The sequence below is a fragment of the Schistocerca gregaria genome, chromosome 2 (genome assembly GCF_023897955.1).
Source record: "Schistocerca gregaria isolate iqSchGreg1 chromosome 2, iqSchGreg1.2, whole genome shotgun sequence".
Lineage (NCBI taxonomy): Eukaryota > Metazoa > Arthropoda > Insecta > Orthoptera > Acrididae > Schistocerca > Schistocerca gregaria.
In genome coordinates, this window is record NC_064921.1 from 358,132,440 (window position 1) to 358,153,393 (window position 20,954).

The 20,954-nt window shown below is 43.8% G+C and overlaps 1 protein-coding gene across 1 annotated transcript in view; it reads left to right on the forward strand.

The window, feature by feature from the left end:
• Positions 1–18,342: 18,342 nt before the first annotated feature.
• The window catches only part of LOC126337062 (circadian clock-controlled protein daywake-like), a 65,696-nt gene continuing 63,084 nt past the window's right edge, over positions 18,343–20,954 (forward strand). Inside the window, exon 1 of the mRNA XM_050001391.1 lies at positions 18,343–18,500. Coding sequence (XP_049857348.1) covers positions 18,410–18,500 — 91 coding nt within the window. The 5' untranslated portion in view covers positions 18,343–18,409. The remainder of the gene's footprint in view (positions 18,501–20,954) is intronic.

Sequence of the window (20,954 nt, forward strand, 5' to 3'; positions counted from 1 at the left end):
GTGGCCGAGCGGTTCTAGGCGCTACAGTCTGGAACCACGCGACCGCTTCAGTCGCAAGTTCGAGTCCTGCCTCGGGCATGGATGTGTGTGATGTCCTTAGGTTAGTTAGGTTTAAGTAGTTCTAAGTCGGGACTGATGACCTCGGCAGTTAAGTTCCATAGTGCTCAGAGCCATTTGAACAATTTTTTTGAAAAATCGTTTCTCAAGAAAAACCTGATAAAGCTAATGGAAAACTTTTATATGTAGTATTAGTTCAGTCTGGATAAAAACTACATGTTATTATATATTTTTGATGTCGTAAAACACAAATCTGAACTTAGATTTTCAAAATTCAAAATGGCTAATCCAAGACGGCGGACCAAAAATTATGTTTTGACCAATTTTGACCAAAATTTGACCAAAACAAAGTGTTTTCGTCGCTCACGTGTAGTCTGTACTCCCAGAACCGTATATCTACCCTTCCTCTAATTGGAACTGTTTCTGGAGAGCAGTTCCCTCGCTCCTCTTCGCGAGAAAAGCCGATCTGGCTGAGCTGCACGCATTGTTCGCCAGCTTTTTCGGCAAATATGTTTGTATGCATACTGCAGTATAAATAATTTCGCGAACGTGCGTCACAGTACAAGTTTTCTAGCCGAGCCCGGCGTCTTCGGCTGTTAGCATCCCATGGCGGCCGTGACACTGCTTCGAACAATGGGCTGTAGAAACTTTTGTAACCCAAGTATTAAAAAACCTTTTCGTCCCAACATTTTAAACACATATACCTTCTAAAATGTAATAAAAAATTGAGTTTGCGACCATTTTGAATGAGAACCTGGCCTTAAGTACACTGGATGACATTCTTTGTAAAACAGAATACCATATTCAAAATTCAATCCCAATACACGTAGAATAGAGGTCTGCAAACAGGGAATAGTTCCATACGTCAGAAAACAAACAAGACAAAACTGGAAGCTGCAGATATGAAAATGTGGAAGGAAGTGTGGAAGAAGTTGTTGTCCAGAGTAGATTATGTGTGGCTAATGAGTATGAGGTGAGATACTCACCTAAAAGAGTGCTGAAAGCTGGCCAGAAGCTGTACATGGGCTGGTTCCAATGTCAGTACATTTGTCGTTAAACCACTGGGAGAAAGGGAGGAAGGAAGATTAGTGTTTAACCTCCCGTTGACATCGAGATCATTAGGGTCTGAGCAGACGCTCTGAATGAATCAAGAATGGAGAAGAAACTCGGACGCAACCGTTCAAAGGAACCATCCCGGCATTGGCCTGGAGCCCAGGTCGGAAGCGGATTTGGACCGTCGTCGTTCCGATTGCGAGTCCAGTGCAATATTAAGAGTTCGGATCCATCTTGTACAAAGAAGATGCAGAACATGCATCTATCAACGTGGCTCCGGTAATGCCTAAGAATTCGAGTTATGAGACTGATGTAAAAATTAACTAATCACATTGCTGGGAACTTTATAATTTGCGGACAACCAGATACTAGTGGCTCAAGATGAAGGTAATTTACGCAGATGTGATACAGTTTCAAACAATTCTAACGAAGTACAATTTCAAAAATTAAAATAGGGCAACGGTAACAGATAATTTTTTAAAAAAAGAAAAAATTCAATTATAACAAAATAATAGAACGCAGGACGGAATTTATATCTTTGAGGTAGCCCTATTCACAATTTACAGACAAAATTGACAAGTAGCAGACTTCAAGAAAATATAGTAATTTAAATGTAAACGCAAAGAGAAACTTTCGTAAACAAATTGGGGATACCAAAACCGGCTCTTCTATGTGGGTGTGAATATAGGACTCTTCGCCTATCTGATAGATCCTGAATGAACAGGACACAGATGAGATTCCTTCGTTCTGTAAGTGGCGCAACTTGCAGGGACTGAGTGAGAAGTGACTACATAAGAACATAACGGCATATAGAAGAAATACTACATTATGTGCAAACGTGATAATTAAATGGCATCAGCTAGTAATTATAATCCTAGAAATAGGCTACTACATAAATCGCTCCAGTACTAGTGTCAAGGAAGGACAGATTTGCGAACACATCGTCCATGAATTGAATGGATTGTATAGTTACAGAACGGTAGATACCCGATAGTGATAATGGATAGCGATGATGTTTATGAAGATGGCGCATACCACTGCATGTTATGGAAGCAGGTGAAAGAAAACGCTGTATGCAAAGAATATTCGAGTGTGTTTGGAACTCAGTGCGGTGGAAAGCCGAAACATGTAATTGTGAATGCAGTCACTCCGGAACCTTTCTGTGATGTGTTATGACCCATCTTTGAAAAACAACAAATGACCAATTAATGAACCGTTGCTTCAACTAACGTAAGCTCGCCGGATAAAAAAATTGTCACTCTTAGTTTTCTACATGCATTATTTAATACTGTGTAGTTTCGCCCATGAACTTCATAATCGACTGGATTCGGTTAGAAAATGAGTCCAGAAAATTGTGCAGGCACGTCACATCCAGATTAATCATTCTTTGAGGATTTGATCGCTCAGTTTCGCCAAATTTCGAGGGTTCAGATAAGGTGCTTTCGCACATCAGTCGAGATGCAATACGGTGTGGGGAGTGTTCAGAAAACAAGGCACGTATTCTTCCAACCTGATGAAATCTGCTGTTGTCGTTTTGACAAATAGGAGTATGCAGATCCTCACTGAAAGACAACACCTTTTCATTTAGAATGTTTAAATAAACTTGCTGGTTCGTATTAGTAGTCACTTCAGTAAGCGGGCCCGATTCATGATAAGAAAAATAGCCCCAAAGCATCGCAGACCTACTACCTCCCACCTGAAACTGACCTCGCACGCATTCATGTTTAAATGCTTAATTTGCCCTTCTCTGAACTCGACGACCTACGTCATTTCAGTACAGGCTAAAACGTGATTAGTCAGACTTACATTACGTTCCGCCAATCAGCTGTTGTCTGCGTCCGATGATTTCTAGCCCATTAAGATGCTCAGCTTTGTGTGCCTTTATGAGCAACAGTCTCTTGCGAGATGACCGACACCAAATGTTCACTGTATGCAATTCCCGTCGCAATGCTCTTTAACAGGTGAGTATGGCCTTTCATTCACTCCATACAGGAATTCCTGTCTGCTGTGGAAGCGATTTTGATTTACAAGCCTTCAAACGCGTCTCCGATCCCTCCCAGTCACGATCTTTTTCAGACCACAATCCTGACGCCGTGTTTCGCGGCCACGTGTGTTACACCACAGCTTCTAGCCACGCTGAACAGTCAGCTGCGAAACACCAAGAAATCCAGCAACTTCACATACCGTGTGGCCATGGGCATGTCCAAACACTGTAACCCCTTTTTGTCACTCTGTCAGTCCTCAAATTTACCCACATTTATGGACAGTGTACGCTTGAAACATAAACGCCTCACTGATCGCTGCTGCGTTATTCTCACAGCGCGCGTGCGGCTGAAGACGTGACTCGATCGCTGCGCCTTTCTGTATTCTGTAGTAGTAGCAGCTTTATTCATCCGTATATCTTTTCTTACAAGGATATAGGTCATATCAAAGTATTTACAAGTTTAGACCAATTTAAAATAAGCTAATTCGTGTACACATGTATTTACAGACTTCTAGTTAGAGACAGTCATTAGATTTACTCCTGGTATAGAATACTCTTTTTACAAATAATTTATTAAATAATGTAATGCCACACTGTTCACTCATATCTCACTGTCATCTACTGCACACACGTTGTTTCATAACACTTCACTCACTACAAACACACACACACACACACACACACACACACACACACACACACTGGTGATCTCTGGGCCATATTCTGTACCGTAACTTCCCATTTGATGTCCTGAAAAACTGAGTCAGCATCCCTCCATAATGGGTGAGATGTTCAGCTCATAAAGAGGAAGAGGTGTTAGTATTGTGCTATGCATGGCTGGGGGTGGGGGTGGGGGGTGGGGGGGTAAGTATTTCTAGAAAGGAAAAAAGAAGGAAAAAACGTTGAGTGAAGGTGTTATGTGGAATGTTGAATGTTTTATAATCATTATTATTATTATTTATTTGAATAACTTTTTTTTATGAAACCCCTACTCTGTTTTATGTAAGCAATCCTTCAATGTATAACATGTATTGCATAACAGGTATTTTTTAGCTGCCTTTTTAAATATGTGTATTTTTGGAATTTCTTTTATATCTTTCGGTAATTTAGTGTACAGTTTTATTCCATGGTAGAAAATGCTGTTTTGAGTTTTATGTTTATTTTTTCTTGGTAAATGTAAGTTGACTCTTCCCTAGTTGCATGGTCATGGACAGAGCTGTTCGTGCAGTAATTACCAATGTTATTTTTGATGTGTGCAACTGATTTGTAAATCTATTCACATGGAGCACTTAAAATCTCTAGTGTTTTGAACAGATCTTTACAATGAGCTCAACTGCTATTTTTGGTTATGATTCTTATGGCTCTTTTCTGGAGTTTCAAAACAGTGTTCATATTTTGTGCATTTGTTCCCCAAAACAGAATGCCATAGCTAAGAATTGAGTGTACATATGAATAATATGTAACTTAAAGACACTGCAGGTTACAGACTGATGATAGGATTCTAAGGGCATAACATGCTGATGACATTCTTTTTGCAAGTACCTTTGTATGTTCACACCACTTCAACTGAGAATCAATATTCATTCTTAGAAATTTTGCATTTGTTACACAGTCATTAGAGGTACCATCTACAATTAATTTAACATTGTCATTTTTCCTCCTCAAACTGAAACTCATGGCATTAGTTTTCTTTATGTTCACTGTCACTTTATTGCTTATTGACCAATCATAAACTTCCTTGAGAGTTTCATTTGCTATCTCAGCAAGGAGTTCTCTTATTTTCTCAGTGACCTTAATATTGCTGTCATCAGCGAAGAGAATTTTTTTAATAACTCATTTTTAGCTAAGTAAGAGGCTTTTTCTCAAAACCTACTCGTCAGAATTGAATTGAATTTTGAGATTGGGTTCTTATCGTTCCCAGCTGCCATAAAATGGAGCAGTTCTGTAATGTTTTGCATAGGTAAAGAGACAAAATAAAACGATTTTCTACAATCATAAAATAGACAGCACTTGAACATAACAGTTTCGTTTCATTACACTGCGATCTATTAAATAAACTTTTTCTGATTACGAGGGTCAGTCAAAAAGTAATGCCTCCTATTTTTTTCTACGTTTAATTGTCAGGAAATTTAAATGCAATTACATAGGTAGAAAACCACAACATTGAGGATCATTTTTTCATTTTTCAATGTAATCTCCGCCCATCTCTACAGTTTTGGTCCATCTTTGAACAAGGGCATGTATCCCAGCACAGTAAAAATCACAGCTCTGCTTTCTAAGCCATTGACGCATGGATGTTTTGACGGCCTCCTCATCTTCAAAATGAATCCCACGATGAGCTTCTTTTAGTGGCCCGAACAGATGGAAGTCTGATGGTGCCAGGTCAGGGCTGTATGGGGGATGAGGCAAAACTTCCCATCCAATTTTGACAATCTCGTCAGAGGTGTGACGACTGGTGTGTGGTATTGCATTGTCATGCAAAAGAAGAACATCTGCCATTGATTTTGTTGGGCGAACTCGCTGAAGACGTGCTTTAAGTTTTTTGAGGGTTGTGACGTATTGAACAGAATTTATTGTGCATCCCTGCTCCAAAAAATCAACCAGAATCACACCCTCTGTATCCCAGAAAACTGTTGCCATAACTTTCCCTGCCGATCGCACAGTTTTGAATTTTTTCTTCCTCGGCGAGCTTGTGTGACGCCACTCCATTGACTGCCTCTTTGATTCGGGTTCAAAAAAATGCACCCATGTTTCGTCCCCGGTCACAATTTTTTTCAGAAACTCATCTCCCTCCAAACGGAAGCGCTGCAAGTGTTGAGAGGCTATTGTTTTCCTTGCCTCTTTATTCTGATCGGTTAACATTCTTGGAACCCACCGTGCACAAACTTTTGAGTACCCCAATTGTTTAATAATCGTGATCACACTGCCTTTACTAAGAGAAATAATGCGACACACTTCATCTGCAGTCACCCGACGGTCACCACGAATGATGTCATCAACTTGCTGAATGTTGTGTGGAGTCACTGCACTCACCGGCCTGCCGCTCCGCTTTTCGTCAGTCAACGGTGTTTGCCCTTCAGCTTCCTTACAACGACGAACCCATCGTCTAACAGTGCTGACATCCACTGTCACAACACCATACACCTTCTTCAGTCTTTCATGAATGCGTATGGGCGTTTCACCTTCTGCATTCAAGAATTCAATCACACAACGCTGTCTCAAACGAACATCGATGTCGGCCATCTTACAAACTTCTGCTGTGCTGCCACCTGTTGACACAGAAAGTTACTACTGCAGTGGATTGCAGAAGAAGGTTTGAGGAATGGCGCCAAATTCAAATTTTTCACTTAACTTAATTTTTTTAAGTAGAAAAAAAATGGGAGGCATTACTTTTTGACCGACCCTCTTACATTATGTTTGCCCTTCTTCTCTTGATAATTTTCAGGAAAGGTACCATCTGGTCGAAACCGTCCAGACATCCCCTACGTAAAGCGGAATTGAGCACTGCACATGTGTGTGATGTCCCAGGAGAAATGGTCAATATTCAGGCATATGACAGACACGATCGTTCAAAGCAAAGAGTCTAGTAAACGTATTCTCTAAAATGCATATCTTAAAAGCTTTGAGTAGAAGAGGTGTGTTTCACAGTATGAAAGATGAACAAGTGCTCATAGCTCTTCAGGTATACACTTTACAGACCATGTTTACTGGACATTTTTTCTTATTTCAGTCCATACTACCACCACTCAAAGTTTGGAAAACAAAAGGCTTCAACGTGTCGAAGATGAAGTGCTCACATCGTAAGTCACGCATTTTAGAACCCATTTTACTAGATCTTTTTGTTTCGAATGATCGTTCCTGTCATATCGATGAATGTTAACCACTCCTCCTGGGATACCCTGTACACCACGGAAGGAAGATCCGCAAGTATAAAAGGAGGCGAGAGCTATGTTGCAGAGCAGGGTTAACCGAGCGGACGCCGGCACGGTAGCTCAGCGTGTTCGATCAGATGGTTAGCTACCCTTTGTAATAAACAAAAAAACTGAGTTAATCGATCGACAACGAACTTAAAACGGATGTCTTACGACATCCGCCCCGAGCAGACGCAGCGACCGAAATCGAACAAAATGAGATTAAAAAAAAAGAATGCTGTCTAAGACGCTGCAGTCATGGACTGTGCGGCTGGTCCCGGCGGAGGTTCGAGTCCTCCCTTGGGCATGTGTGTATGTGTGTGTGTGTGTGTGTGTTTGTCGTTAGGATAATTTAGGTTAAGTAGTGTGTAAGCTTAGGGACTGATGACCTTAGCAGTTAAGCCCCACAAGATTTCACAGGAATTGTAACTTCTTTTTTTGTTTGGAAAAAGGTGTACTGAACTGTGAAAAAGAAATTCAAAACAGGAAAAAGGTGTACTGAACTGTGAAAAAGAAATTCAAAACAGCGAACGGTCCAAATTTAACAACTGCAACATTGAGTAGAGCGTAACAGCCAAGGCATGGTCGTTCAGTGGTCAAGCTGGCACTGTAGTTCAGCGTGTTAACCGGCGAACTACAACCGGTGTCATGGGATGTCCGCTCCGATCAATTGCAACGAACAATAATGATCAAAATGAGAAAAAAGCGTATTCGCTCGTATGTTGGCTGCCCTGTGCTCGAACAAACTGAGTGAATGGATCGGCGATGAACTTGAATGGGTGTCATGAGACGTCTGCCCAGAATAAATCAAACGAACAATATCGAACAAAATGAGATAACAAAAAAAACAAAAACAAAAAAACGTTGTCGAGGTGTAGGAATGCAAGGCTGGCGGGCCGGGTACTTAATACCGTCGTGCCATTTATTATTTTCACAACTTTATGAACTGCTCGTCCGGTCATTGAAATGTCTGTTCTCTTTCTGTAGTCTTGGCTTTTGTCATACAATACATTGGTTATAGGATATGAGTCATGTGGTAAGAATATATTACCGTCACATGTAAATTTTATTAGATCTTGAAGTAATGCACGTAAAATTTTTAACATTTTCAACCAGTATAGATTATATTTAAGAAAATAAAATAAAATACTTCCCATGTGAGTTTATAAGTGTTCGGAAAATTGCAATAGTGAGAGCAACCGAGATGCCACATAGACGCCTCACAGAAATTAAAACAACAAATAAACGGATGTGAACAATGTTACAATAAAGGAAATCAAAAGTCAAAACTTGCAGAACGGAACGCAGCTTCAGAAACGATAAAGGCATATGTTTCGACAGATAGACAAAGGGTATGATTGTGAAACTACTGCGTTCATTTATTGCAGTTTGTGTGAGTGATTATTTCACTATTTTCTTGGGAGTGATCACATTCACATTCATACGAACACCTAAATTCGGCAAGGAGGCATATCTCATTCATTTACCAGCTTTACAACTCACGTGCGTCGGTAAGATATTCCTATCATATGACACACGTACAGCCACTAATGCCGTGTATGACGCACCAGACGTGTTTTTCCGGTGGAGGATTCAGCTGACTTGTCACCTTGTCACCAAAGGTTTGCGGTTTCCATTGGAAAGCCACTTCCTTTTGGCTGCTGAAGGAGTAGTTGTGCAGAATCATCTTTCATTGTAGGTCCTTTCCTTACACCTCGCTGTTGCAAATTAACGTTACACCATGACACAGACACAAATTTGAATACAGCGAACAGCGAAAAAAAAATTTAAAAAAAGGCACGAAGGAGCTTTGGACACGAATCGCCCACTTTGCCGTCTAACACCGTGACCACTTAACCACGAGGCTGTCACTGGTGGTCTTCGCTCAATTTTGCAAGTGCTTGTTAAGTATGAACCGTTCACTGTTTCTACACTCCTGGAAATTGAAATAAGAACACCGTGAATTCATTGTCCCAGGAAGGGGAAACTTTATTGACACATTCCTGGGGTCAGATATATCACATGATCACACTGACAGAACCACAGGCACATAGACACAGGCAACAGAGCATGCACAATGTCGGCACTAGTACAGTGAATATCCACCTTTCGCAGCAATGCACGCTGCTATTCTCCCATGGAGACGATCGTAGAGATGCTGGATGTAGTCCTGTGGAACGGCTTGCCATGCCATTTCCACCTGGCGCCTCAGTTGGACCAGCGTTCGTGCTGGACGTGCAGACCGCGTGAGACGAGGCTTCATCCAGTCCCAAACATGCTCAATGGGGGACAGATCCGGAGATCTTGCTGGCCAAGGTAGTTGACTTACACCTTCTAGAGCACGTTGGGTGGCACGGGATACATGCGGACGTGCATTGTCCTGTTGGAACAGCAAGTTCCCTTGCCGGTCTAGGAATGGTAGAACGATGGGTTCGATGACGGTTTGGATGTACCGTGCACTATTCAGTGTCCCCTCGACGATCACCAGAGGTGTACGGTCAGTGTAGGAGATCGCTCCCCACACCATGATGCCGGGTGTTGGCCCTGTGTGCCTCGGTCGTATGCAGTTCTGATTGTGGCACTCACCTGCACGGCGCCAAACACGCATACGACCATCATTGGCACCAAGGCAGAAGCGACTCTCATCGCTGAAGACGACACGTCTCCATTCGTCCCTCCATTCACGCCTGTCGCGACACCACTGGAGGCGGGCTGCACGATGTTGGGGCGTGAGCGGAAGACTGCCTAATGGTGTGCGGGACCGTAGCCCAGCTTCATGGAGACGGTTGCGAATGGTCCTCGCCGATACCCCAGGAGCAACAGTTTCCCTAATGTGCTGGGAAGTGGCGGTGCGGTCCCCTACGGCACTGCGTAGGATCCTACGGTCTTGGCGTGCATCCGTGCGTCGCTGCGGTCCGGTCCCAGGTCGACGGGCACGTGCACCTTCCGCCGACCACTGGCGACAACATCGATGTACTGTGGAGACCTCACGCCCCACGTGTTGAGCAATTCGGCGGTACATCCACCCGGCCTCCCGCATGCCCACTATACGCCCTCGTTCAAAGTCCGTCAACTGCACATACGGTTCACGTCCACGCTGTCGCGGCATGCTACCAGTGTTAAAGACTGCCATGGAGCTCCGTATGCCACGGCAAACTGGCTGACACTGACGGCGGCGGTGCACAAATGCTGCGCAGCTAGCACCATTCGACGGCCAACACCGCGGTTCCTGGTGTGTCCGCTGTGCCGTGCGTGTGATCATTGCTTGTACAGCCCTCTCGCAGTGTCCGGAGCAAGTATGGTGGGTCTGACACACCGGTGTCAATGTGTTCTTTTTTCCATTTCCAGGAGTGTATTTTGCTTTTTTTAACAATTCAATACACCTTCTCCCTGTTTTCATGCTTGATCTGTGTTCAGTTTTTGACGGGCTGACCACTAAATCTGAGGGGGGTTCGATGGGGAGTTTCCCTTGTCAGTGCATGTCACTGACATCAGGCAAATTTCAATCCTTCCAAAGCTCCCCAGGTAGACCGTTGGTGACGTAACTGTGAATATCAGGCAGACCTCATGTAGGCCTACTGAAAAAAAAAAAAAAAAGAAATCAGTGGAAGGAATCGTGAGTGATTCGAAAGTACTACCACAAGTTCAGTTAGCTCAGTGACTATGCGTAGGGAGTTAAAAAGTACGGGGTACAGATGTCGAGTAGCTGCCCATATGCTACAGATTTCTGAAGTGAATGCTAAGAGAGTGTTGTGGTGGTGCAAAGAGGGACACACTGGACGTAGATGACCTGGAACGAATGGTTTGGAGTGGTGAATGACCTTACACTTTGTGGCAACCCTGTCGAAGGATTTGCCATCAGTGAAGTATGAAAGGGCTAGGTTCATAGTATTGGGGTGTTTTTAATAGTTACGATGTGGTCCCTTTATGGGGCTTTTAACGCTAAATGTAGAAGGATATGAACACGCGTAGCATTGTGTAGTACAGGAGAGGAGCAGCTGGGAAAGGTTGATTGTATCAGCATGACAATGTGCTCTGTCATGAAGCAGTATCTGTGAGGCGATGATGGATAATAACATTCCTGAAACGAACTGTCCAGGCCGGAGTCCCACCTGAACGAAATGGGACACCTCTCTGATGAATTAGAACGTCTACTTCGCTCCAGACGCCAGCGTCCAATATCGCTATGTTCTGTAGTTTCTGGTGTTGAGGAAGAATAGACTGCCACACCTCCACAGACGTTCAGACACCTCAGTGAAAGTGTCCCCAGCAGAATTAAAGCCACCATGTTAATGTCTAATAATAGGTGTACAGATACTTTTGATCAAATAGTGTACATACAGTAAATCATGTATAGCAATGAAATCGCTAACATGTACAGCGTGCAGTCATATTAATATGACTACTTGGTACCAACTTTTGCAGCGCGGACCGCTGTCAGACTTTAGGAAGAGAGTCAGTGAGGTTCTGGAAGCTACCGACACTAATGTGGAGCTAAGAACTCCAGTGGCCGTGCGGGATTAACCGAGCGGTCTCAGGCGGTGCAGTCATGGACTGTGCGGCTGGTCCCGGCGGAGGTTCGAGTCCTCCCTCGGGCATGGGTGTGTGTGTTTGTCCTTAGGATGATTTAGGTTAAGTAGTGTGTAAGCTTACGGACTGATGATCATAGCAGTTAAGTCCCATAAGATTTCACACATATCTGGAACATTTTTTGGAATTCCGGTGCGCGTGGGCAACTGCGCTACATTTCTCGGTTTGAGGATCCGTGGTGCGAACAGCCCGAAAGAGTTGGTCTCACAGATTCTGGACCGGGTTTAAACCCAGCGAATCTGATAGACAGATGCGTACGGTAGACTCATGTTGGTGCACCTCGAACCATGTTCGTACACTAAGAGCTGTATGACAGTTGCATTGTCCTCCTGGTAGGTGCCACCGTGCCGAGATGGAACAAACTGCAAGTAGAGATTGATATAGTCCCCGATGATATATGCATAGTTGTGTTGATCCATTGCGCCTTGCAGATTGACGAGATTATCCAGGGCATGCCCTCCGGCCTGGTAACTTCCGACAATTCTTGCAGGGTGTTTGCTTTCAGAGTCTCACGCCTTGCACGCCAATGAAGCATAAAACATGATTCATCTGAAAAGGCCACCTGTCGCAACACAGTGGCCGTCTAGCTGGAGTATTGGTGGCCTAATTCCAATTTTAATCGCGGATGAACAGCAGCCAGCATGGGTGTACGGACCAGGCAACTGCTGTGCAAGCCCACACGGAGAAACGTTCGTTGAACGCTCGTTAAGGAGAAGCTGTTGATAGCCCCTTGGTTCATGTGGGCGTCAGTTGCTCAACAGTTGCACATCCAATTCGCCCGTACACATTTCTGGAGTCATTGTTCACCTTTGTTATCTATGGCCTGTGGTGCACCACAGTAGCCTCGGCGCCAGTTTTGGATGGTGCCATGTTGCCATGCACGATATACTTTAACCACGACAGCACGGCACGACTTAGCTGTTCCGGAAATACTTCCACCCTTCCAGAATGAGATTTTCACTCTGCAGCAGAGTGTGCGCTGATGAAATTTCCTGGCAGATTAAAACTGTGTGCCGCACCGAGACTCGAACTCGGGACGTTTGCCTTTCGCGAGCTAGTTCTCTACAAAGCACGGCTCACGACCCCTCCTCACAGCTTCAATTCGGCCAGTAACTCGTCTCCTACCTTCCAAACTTCACTTCACAGAAGCACTTCTGCGAACCTTGCAGAACTACCACTCCTGAAAGAAAGGATATTGCGGAGACATGGATTAGCCACAGCCTAGGGGATGTTCCCAGGATAAGATTTTCACTCTGCAGCGGAGTGTGCACTAATATGATACTTCCTGGCGGATTAAAACTGTGAGGTACTGGCAGAATTGAAGCTGTGAGGACGGGTCGTGAGTTGTGCTTGGGTAGCTCAGTTGGTAGGGCACTTGCCCGCGAAAGGCAAAGGTCTCGAGCTCGAGTCCCGGTACGGCACACAGTTTTGATCCGCCAGGAAGTTTCACTTCCACCCGTGGCCTAAAAAACAACCACCGCGCCCTTTTGGACGTCATATAACCCCATGAACCATGGACCTTTCCGTTGGTGGGGAGGCTTGCGTGCCTCAGCGATACAGATGGCCGTACCGTAGGTGCAACCACAACGGAGGGGTATCTGTTGAGAGGCCAGACAAACGTGTGGTTCCTGAAGAGGGGCAGCAGCCTTTTCAGTAGTTGCAGGGGCAACAGTCTGGATGATTGACTGATCTGGCCTTGCAACATTAACCAAAACGGCCTTGCTGTGCTGGTACTGTAAACGGCTGAAAGCAAGGGGAAACTACGGTCGTAATTTTTCCCGAGGACATGCAGCTTTACTGTATGATTAAATGATGATGGCATCCTCTTGGGTAAAATATTCCGGAGGTAAAATAGTCCCCCATTCGGATCTCCGGGCGGGGACTACTCAGGAGGATGTCGTTATCAGGAGAAAGAAAACTGGCGTTCTACGGATCGGAGCGTGGAATGTCAGATCCCTTAATCGGGCAGGTAGGTTAGAAAATTTAAAAAGGGAAATGGATAGGTTAAAGTTAGATATAGTGGGAATTAGTGAAGTTCGGTGGCAGGAGGAACAAGACTTCTGGTCAGGTGACTACAGGGTTATAAACACAAAATCAAATAGGGGTAATGCAGGAGTAGGTTTAATAATGAATAGGAAAATAGGAATGCGGGTAAGCTACTACAAACAGCATAGTGAACGCATTATTGTGGCCAAGATAGATACGAAGCCCACACCTACTACAGTAGTACAAGTTTATATGCCAACTAGCTCTGCAGATGATGAAGAAATTGAAGAAAAGTACGATGAAATAAAAGAAATTGTTCAGATAGTGAAGGGAGACGAAAATTTAATAGTAATGGGTGACTGGAATTCGAGTGTAGGAAAAGGGAGAGAAGGAAACATAGTAGGTGAATATGGATTGGGGCTAAGAAATGAAAGAGGAAGCCGCCTAGTAGAATTTTGCACGGAGCACAACTTAATCATAGCTAACACTTGGTTTCAGAATCATGAAAGAAGGTTGTATACGTGGAAGAACCCTGGAGATACTAAAAGGTATCAAATAGACTATATAATGGTAAGACAGAGATTTAGGAACCAGGTTTTAAGTTGTAAGACATTTCCAGGGGCAGATGTGGACTCGGACCACAATCTATTGGTTATGACCTGTAGATTAAAACTGAAGAAACTGCAAAAATGTGGGAAATTAAGGAGATGGGACCTGGATAAACTGAAAGAACCAGAGGTTGTACAGAGTTTCAGGGAGAGCATAAGGGGACAATTGTCAGGAATAGGGGAAAGAAATACAGTAGAAGAAGAATGGGTAGCTCTGAGAGATGAAGTAGTGAAGGCAGCAGAGGATAAAGTAGGTAAAAAGACGAGGGCTGCTAGAAATCCTTGGATAACAGAAGAAATATTGAATTTAATTGACGAAAGGAGAAAATATAAAAATGCACTAAATGAAGCAGGCAAAAAGGAATACAGACGTCTCAAAAATGAGATCGACAGGAAGTGCAAAATGGCTAAACACGGATGGCTAGAGGACAAATGTAAGGATGTAGAAGCTTATCTCACTAGGGGTAAGATAGATACTGTCTACAGGAAAATTAAAGAGACCTTTGGAGAGAAGAGAACCACATGTATGAATATCAAGAGCTCAGATGGCAACCCAGTTCTAAGCAAAGAAGGGAAGGCAGAAAGGTGGAAGGAGTATATAGAAGGTTTATACAAGGGTGATGTACTTGAGGACAATATTATGGAAATGGAAGAGGATGTAGATGAAGACGAAATGGGAGATATGATACTGCGTGAAGAGTTTGACAGATCACTGAAAGACCTGAGTCGAAACAAGGCCCCCGGAGTAGACAACATTCCATTAGAACTACTGACGGCCTTGGGAGAGCCAGTCATGACAAAACTCTACCAGCTGGTGAGCAAGATGTATGAGACAGGCGAAATACCCTCAGACTTCAAGAAGAATATAATAATTCCAATCCCAAAGAAAGCAGGTGCTGACAGATGTGAAAATTACCGAACTATCAGTTTAATAAGTCACAGCTGCAAAATACTAACGCGAATTCTTTACAGACGAATGGAAAAACTGGTAGATGCGGACCTCGGGGAGGATCAGTTTGGATTCCGTCGAAATGTTGGAACACGTGAGGCAATACTGACCTTACGACTTATCTTAGAAGAAAGATTAAGGAAAGGCAAACCTACGTTTCTAGCATTTGTAGACTTAGAGAAAGCTTTTGACAATGTTGACTGGAATACTCTTTTTCAAAGTCTAAAGGTGGCAGGGGTAAAATACAGGGAGCGAAAGGCTATTTACAATTTGTACAGAAACCAGATGGCAGTCATAAAAGTCGAGGGGCATGAAAGGGAAGCACTGGTTGGGAAAGGAGTGAGACAGGGTTGTAGCCTCTCCCCGATGTTATTCAATCTGTATATTGAGCAAGCAGTAAAGGAAACAAAAGAAAAATTTGGAGTAGGTATTAAAATTCATGGAGACGAAGTAAAAACTTTGAGGTTCGCCGATGACATTGTAATTCTGTCAGAGACGGCAAAGGACTTGGAAGAGCAGTTGAACGGAATGGACAGTGTCTTGAAAGGAGGATATAAGATGAACATCAACAAAAGTAAAACGAGGATAATGGAATGTATTCAAATTAAATCGGGTGATGCTGAGGGAATTAGATTAGGAAATGAGACACTTAAAGTAGTAAAGGAGTTTTGCTATTTAGGAAGTAAAATAACTGATGATGGTCGAAGTAGAGAGGATATAAAATGTAGACTGGCAATGGCAAGGAAAGCGTTTCTGAAGAAGAGAAATTTGTTAACATTGAATATAGATTTATGTATCAGGAAGTCGTTTCTGAAAGTATTTGTTTGGAGTGTAGCCATGTATGGAAGTGAAACATGGACGATAACTAGTTTGGACAAGAAGAGAATAGAAGCTTTCGAAATGTGGTGCTACAGAAGAATACTGAAGATAAGGTGGATAGATCACGTAACTAATGAGGAGGTATTGAATAGGATTGGGGAGAAGAGAAGTTTGTGGCACAACTTGACTAGAAGAAGGGATCGGTTGGTAGGACATGTTTTGAGGCATCAAGGGATCACAAATTTAGCGTTGGAGGGCAGCGTGGAGGGTAAAAATCGTAGAGGGAGACCGAGAGATGAGTACACTAAGCAGATTCAAAAGGATGTAGGTTGCAGTAGGTACCGGGAGATGAAACGGCTTGCACAGGATAGAGTAGCATGGAGAGCTGCATCAAACCAGTCCCAGGACTGAAGACAACAACAACAACAACAATAAATCACTCCCTTTCCGCAATACGATAACGACTGCACTGCTTTCTGTGTCCCCCCGACACGCTTTATGTACACTGTTAGAGCTGCCACCTGCCGTCTGTGAGATGTTATTGCACGTTGATGGCGAACATAGGCGGTGGCCATATTAATGTGGTAGGACAGTGTAGAAGTTGTAAAGAAAGACATCGTACGACAAGTGGAAGTTGTCGTAATGAATGTTTCTTTCCGGGTAACTAGTTTCCGTCAAGCGAGTATCTTCAAGTTAGGGATTATGACTAAGATTGTTGTGTATGCAGTATTTGAACAAAACTCTAGAGGATAACGTAAGAAAGCTTATGACGAGGCAAATTTTAAATATTTCTGAAGAACTAAACTATTGGCCATTAAAATTGCTACACCACGGAGATGAGATGCTACGGACGCGAAATTTAACCAACAGGAGGAAGATGCTGTGATATGCAAATGATTAGCTTTTTGCAGCATTCATACTAGGTTGGCGCCGGTGGCGACGTCTACAGCGTGCTGACATGAGGAAAGTTTCCAACCCATTTCTCATACACAAACAGCAGTTGACTGGCGTTACCTAGTGAAACGTTGTTGTGATGCCTCGTGTAAGGAGGAGAAATGCGTACCATCATGTTTCCGACTTTGATAAAGGTCGCATTGTAGCCCATCGCGATTGCGGTTTATCGTATCGCGACATTGCTGCTCCAGTTGGTCGAGATACAATGACTGTTAGCAGAATATGGAATCCATGGGTTCAGGAGGGTAATGCGGAACGCCGTGCTGGATCCCAACGGCCTCGTATCACTAGCAGTCGAGATGGCAGGCATGTTATCCGCACGGCTGTAACGGATCGTGCAGCCACGTTACGATACTTGAGTCAACAGATGGGGACGTTTGCGAGACAACCACCATCTGCACGAACAGTTCGACGACGTTTGCAGCAGCATGGACTATCAGCTCTGAGACCATGCCTGCGGTTACCCTTGACGATGCATCACAGACAGGAGCGCCGGTAATGATGTACTCAACGACGAACCTGGCTGCACGAATGGCAAAACGTCATTTTTTCGGATGAATCCAGGTTCTGTTTACAGTACCACGATGGTCGCATCCGTGTTTGGCGACATCGCGGTGAATGCACATTGGAAGCTTGGTGGTATGGGGTGCCTTTAGTTACACGTCTCGGTCACCTCCTGTTCGCATTGACGGCACTTTGAACAGTGGACGTTACATTTCAGGTGTGTTACGACCCGTGGCTGTACCCTTCATTCGATCCCTGCGAAACCCTACATTTCAGGAGGATAATGCACGACCGCATGTTGCAGGTCCTGTACTGGCCTTTCTGGATACAGAAAATGTTCGACTGCTGCCCTGGCCAGCACATTCTCCAGATCTCTCACCAATTGAAAACGTCTGGTAAAACGTCTGGTCAATGGTGGCCGAGCAACTGGCTCGTCACAATACGCCAGCCACTACTCTTGATGAACTGTGGTATCGTGTTGAAGCTGCATGGGCAGCTGTACCTGTACACGCCATCCAAGCTCTGTTTGACTCAATGCTCCGGCGTATCAAGGCCGTTATTACGGCCAGATGTGGTTGTTCTGGGTACTGATTTCTCAGGATCTATGCACCCAAATTGCGTCAAAATGCAATCAAATGTCAGTTCTGTATTTGTCCAGTGAATAATTGTTTATCATCTGCATTTCTTCTTGGTGTAGCAATTTTAATGGCCAGTAGCGTAGTTGAAAACTAGGTTAAAGCTCCCTGGCACCCCGTGCTTTTGCGACGTCAATAACGTAGGCTCTCGTTCAGAGAGCAGACAGGCATCGGTTGCGAACGAGTGGAGCGTTGCAAGTGACCGGAGGCGGGCCGTAGAAAGCTGCGACCCCTGCGCTCTGCGCCGCCTGTATAAAAGCGCCGCGGCGGCGACAGGCGCGCAGTGGGCGTGTGGACGGCTAGGCGAGGCGCGACGCAACAACACGGGGACCGCAGCGCAGCACACACGCCGAGCCAGCATGCCAGCCGTGGCCAACACGCCTCTCAGCCGAGCACTCGCGCTGCTCCACCTGCTGCTGCTTGCGGCGGTCACCTGGGCCCGGGTCGTGCGTGAGTTGCCGCCCCTCCTCATCAGAAAATAGCACCCTAACATCACACCAGAGAGCTAACACCTAGCTGACACACCGTGACAGCCATGATCCTTAAGGGGGGTAGGACGTCAAAGGGGCCGACTTGGAGCAGGAGAGGCACCATAGGACATTTTAATTTCCACTCTCTATACTTTAACAAATTCATAAAACTTTGTCAGCATGACCAGGAAGGATTCAGGATTCACACTCATTGGAGTGGAAGTTCGAAAACATAAACAAAATGTTTTTTTTTTATATATACATATGAAATTTCATCATTTTTTCCACTTACTAATGGCAGTATTTGTTGCTGTAGGTACACTTTTCTTCAGAAGTAAGAGAGATTCTTCGATGAATTTTGCACAGCATACATGCCATACTTAAAGGTGTATGAAACTCTAGAATTTTTCAAATCTATTAAAAAGTGTGGTAAAAATTGAGATAATTAACTATAAAATTTATGTTTTTCGTAAACATGAAGTTTAAAATATAAAAGTTCATTCGTTTTTTCACAAATTAAATAAATTCTAGAGTTTCGTACACCTGTAAGTATGGTATGTATGCTGCGCAAAATTCATCGAAGAAACTCTCTAACATATGAAGAAAAGTGTACCTATTGCAACAAATGCTGCCATTAGTAAGAGAAAAAAAGAAGAAATTTGATATGTAAAAAAAAAAAAAAAAAAACACTTCGTTATGTTTTCGAACTTCCACTGCAATGAGTGTGAATCCTGAATCCTTCCTAGTGATGCTGACAAAGTTTTACGAATTTAATTGTAAAATTATAGACATTGGAAATTAAAATGTCCTGTGATGCCTCTCCTGCTCCAAGTCGGCCTGTTTGACGTCCTACCCTCCTTAAGAAAAAAGTTTATACGCCGCAGGCTACCATTGCAATGGGCACCTTCTTGTTACCTACATGATACACAGTCACAGTTTCGAATATGGACAACCATCAGCTGCATAATGGAATGACGACAATGAAAATTTGTGCTGGACCTGGACTCGAACCCGGATTTTCCGCTTATTGTGAGCGGTCGCCTTACCATTTTTTTAATCTCATTTTGTTCGTTATCATTTTTCGCAGTTGTTCGGGGCGGACGTTCTATGACACCTGTTCAAGATCATCGTTGATCCGTTCACTCAGTTTTTTTATTTATTTTTTATTTCAGAGGGCAGTTAACCCTCTGACCGAAAACGTTAAGCTACCGTCCCGCACCTACGCTCATACACACATTATGTACTTGATGATCAAAAAGTCGGTATAAATTTGAAAACTGAATAAATCACGGAATAATGTAGGTAGACATGTACAAATTGACACACATGCTTGGAATGACAAGGGGTTTTATTAGAACAAAAAAAAAAAATACAATAATGTTGTGAACAGCACTGTAAAGCATGTCCGGAGTTATGGTGAGGCATTGGCGTCGGATGTTGTCTTTCGGCATCCCTTGAGATGTCGGTCGATCACGATACACTTGTGACTTCAGGTAACCCCAAAGCCAATAATTGCACGGACTGAGGTCTGGGGGCGGCCGGAGTGCTCGCTGCCTGGGATAACTCTGTGCATGAATAGGTTCTATAAATAATGTAGACGACACCAGGTTTGCAATTAACTTTTTTCTGGTCCTTATTACAGACACTTCATTGCACAGAAAGTAATATAGATCCACAACGATTTCAAAAGACACGATAAAAATACGAATATTAGTGACATGGGGCTGGCCGGGATGGCCCCGAGGTTCTAGGCGCTACAGTCAGGACCCGCGCGACGGCTCGGCCGCAGGTTTGAATCCTGCCTCGGGCAGGGGTGTTTGTGATGTCCTTAGGTTAGTTAGGTTCAAGTAGTTCTAAGTTCCAGGGGACTGATGACCTCAGACGTTAAGTCCCATAGTACTCAGAGCGGGCCCTAACCAACTTCTGGCATACCAACTGACTAACCGGCGGCCGCTGCCGCCGTCTATAAAAACATGATGACAATCGCCATTTTTCATCACATTGTTTGGCCATGGTCAAAATTAAAATTACAATCAATATTTGTGATGTGTAGAGATCAGAAACAAACAAATGGTTCAAATGGCTCTGAGCACTATGGGACTTAACATCTATGGTCCTCAGTCCCCTAAAACTTAGAACTACTTAAACCTAACTAACCTAAGGTCATCACACACATCCACGCCCGAGGCAGGATTCGAGCCTGCGATCGTAGTGGTCGCGCGGTTCCAGACTGAAGAGCCTAGAACCGCTCAGCCACATCATGCTACAAAACACAGTAACAAGTTTCTTACAAGTAGAATTTAAGTGTAAGTATATTTTTATATTGAAAATTCATAAAACATACTTTGCAAGTAATTTTAAATTACAGACTGATTACTTCTTACATTTACTTACTAACATTCGCACAGCCTACTGTTTTTGAGTAAAACAGTTT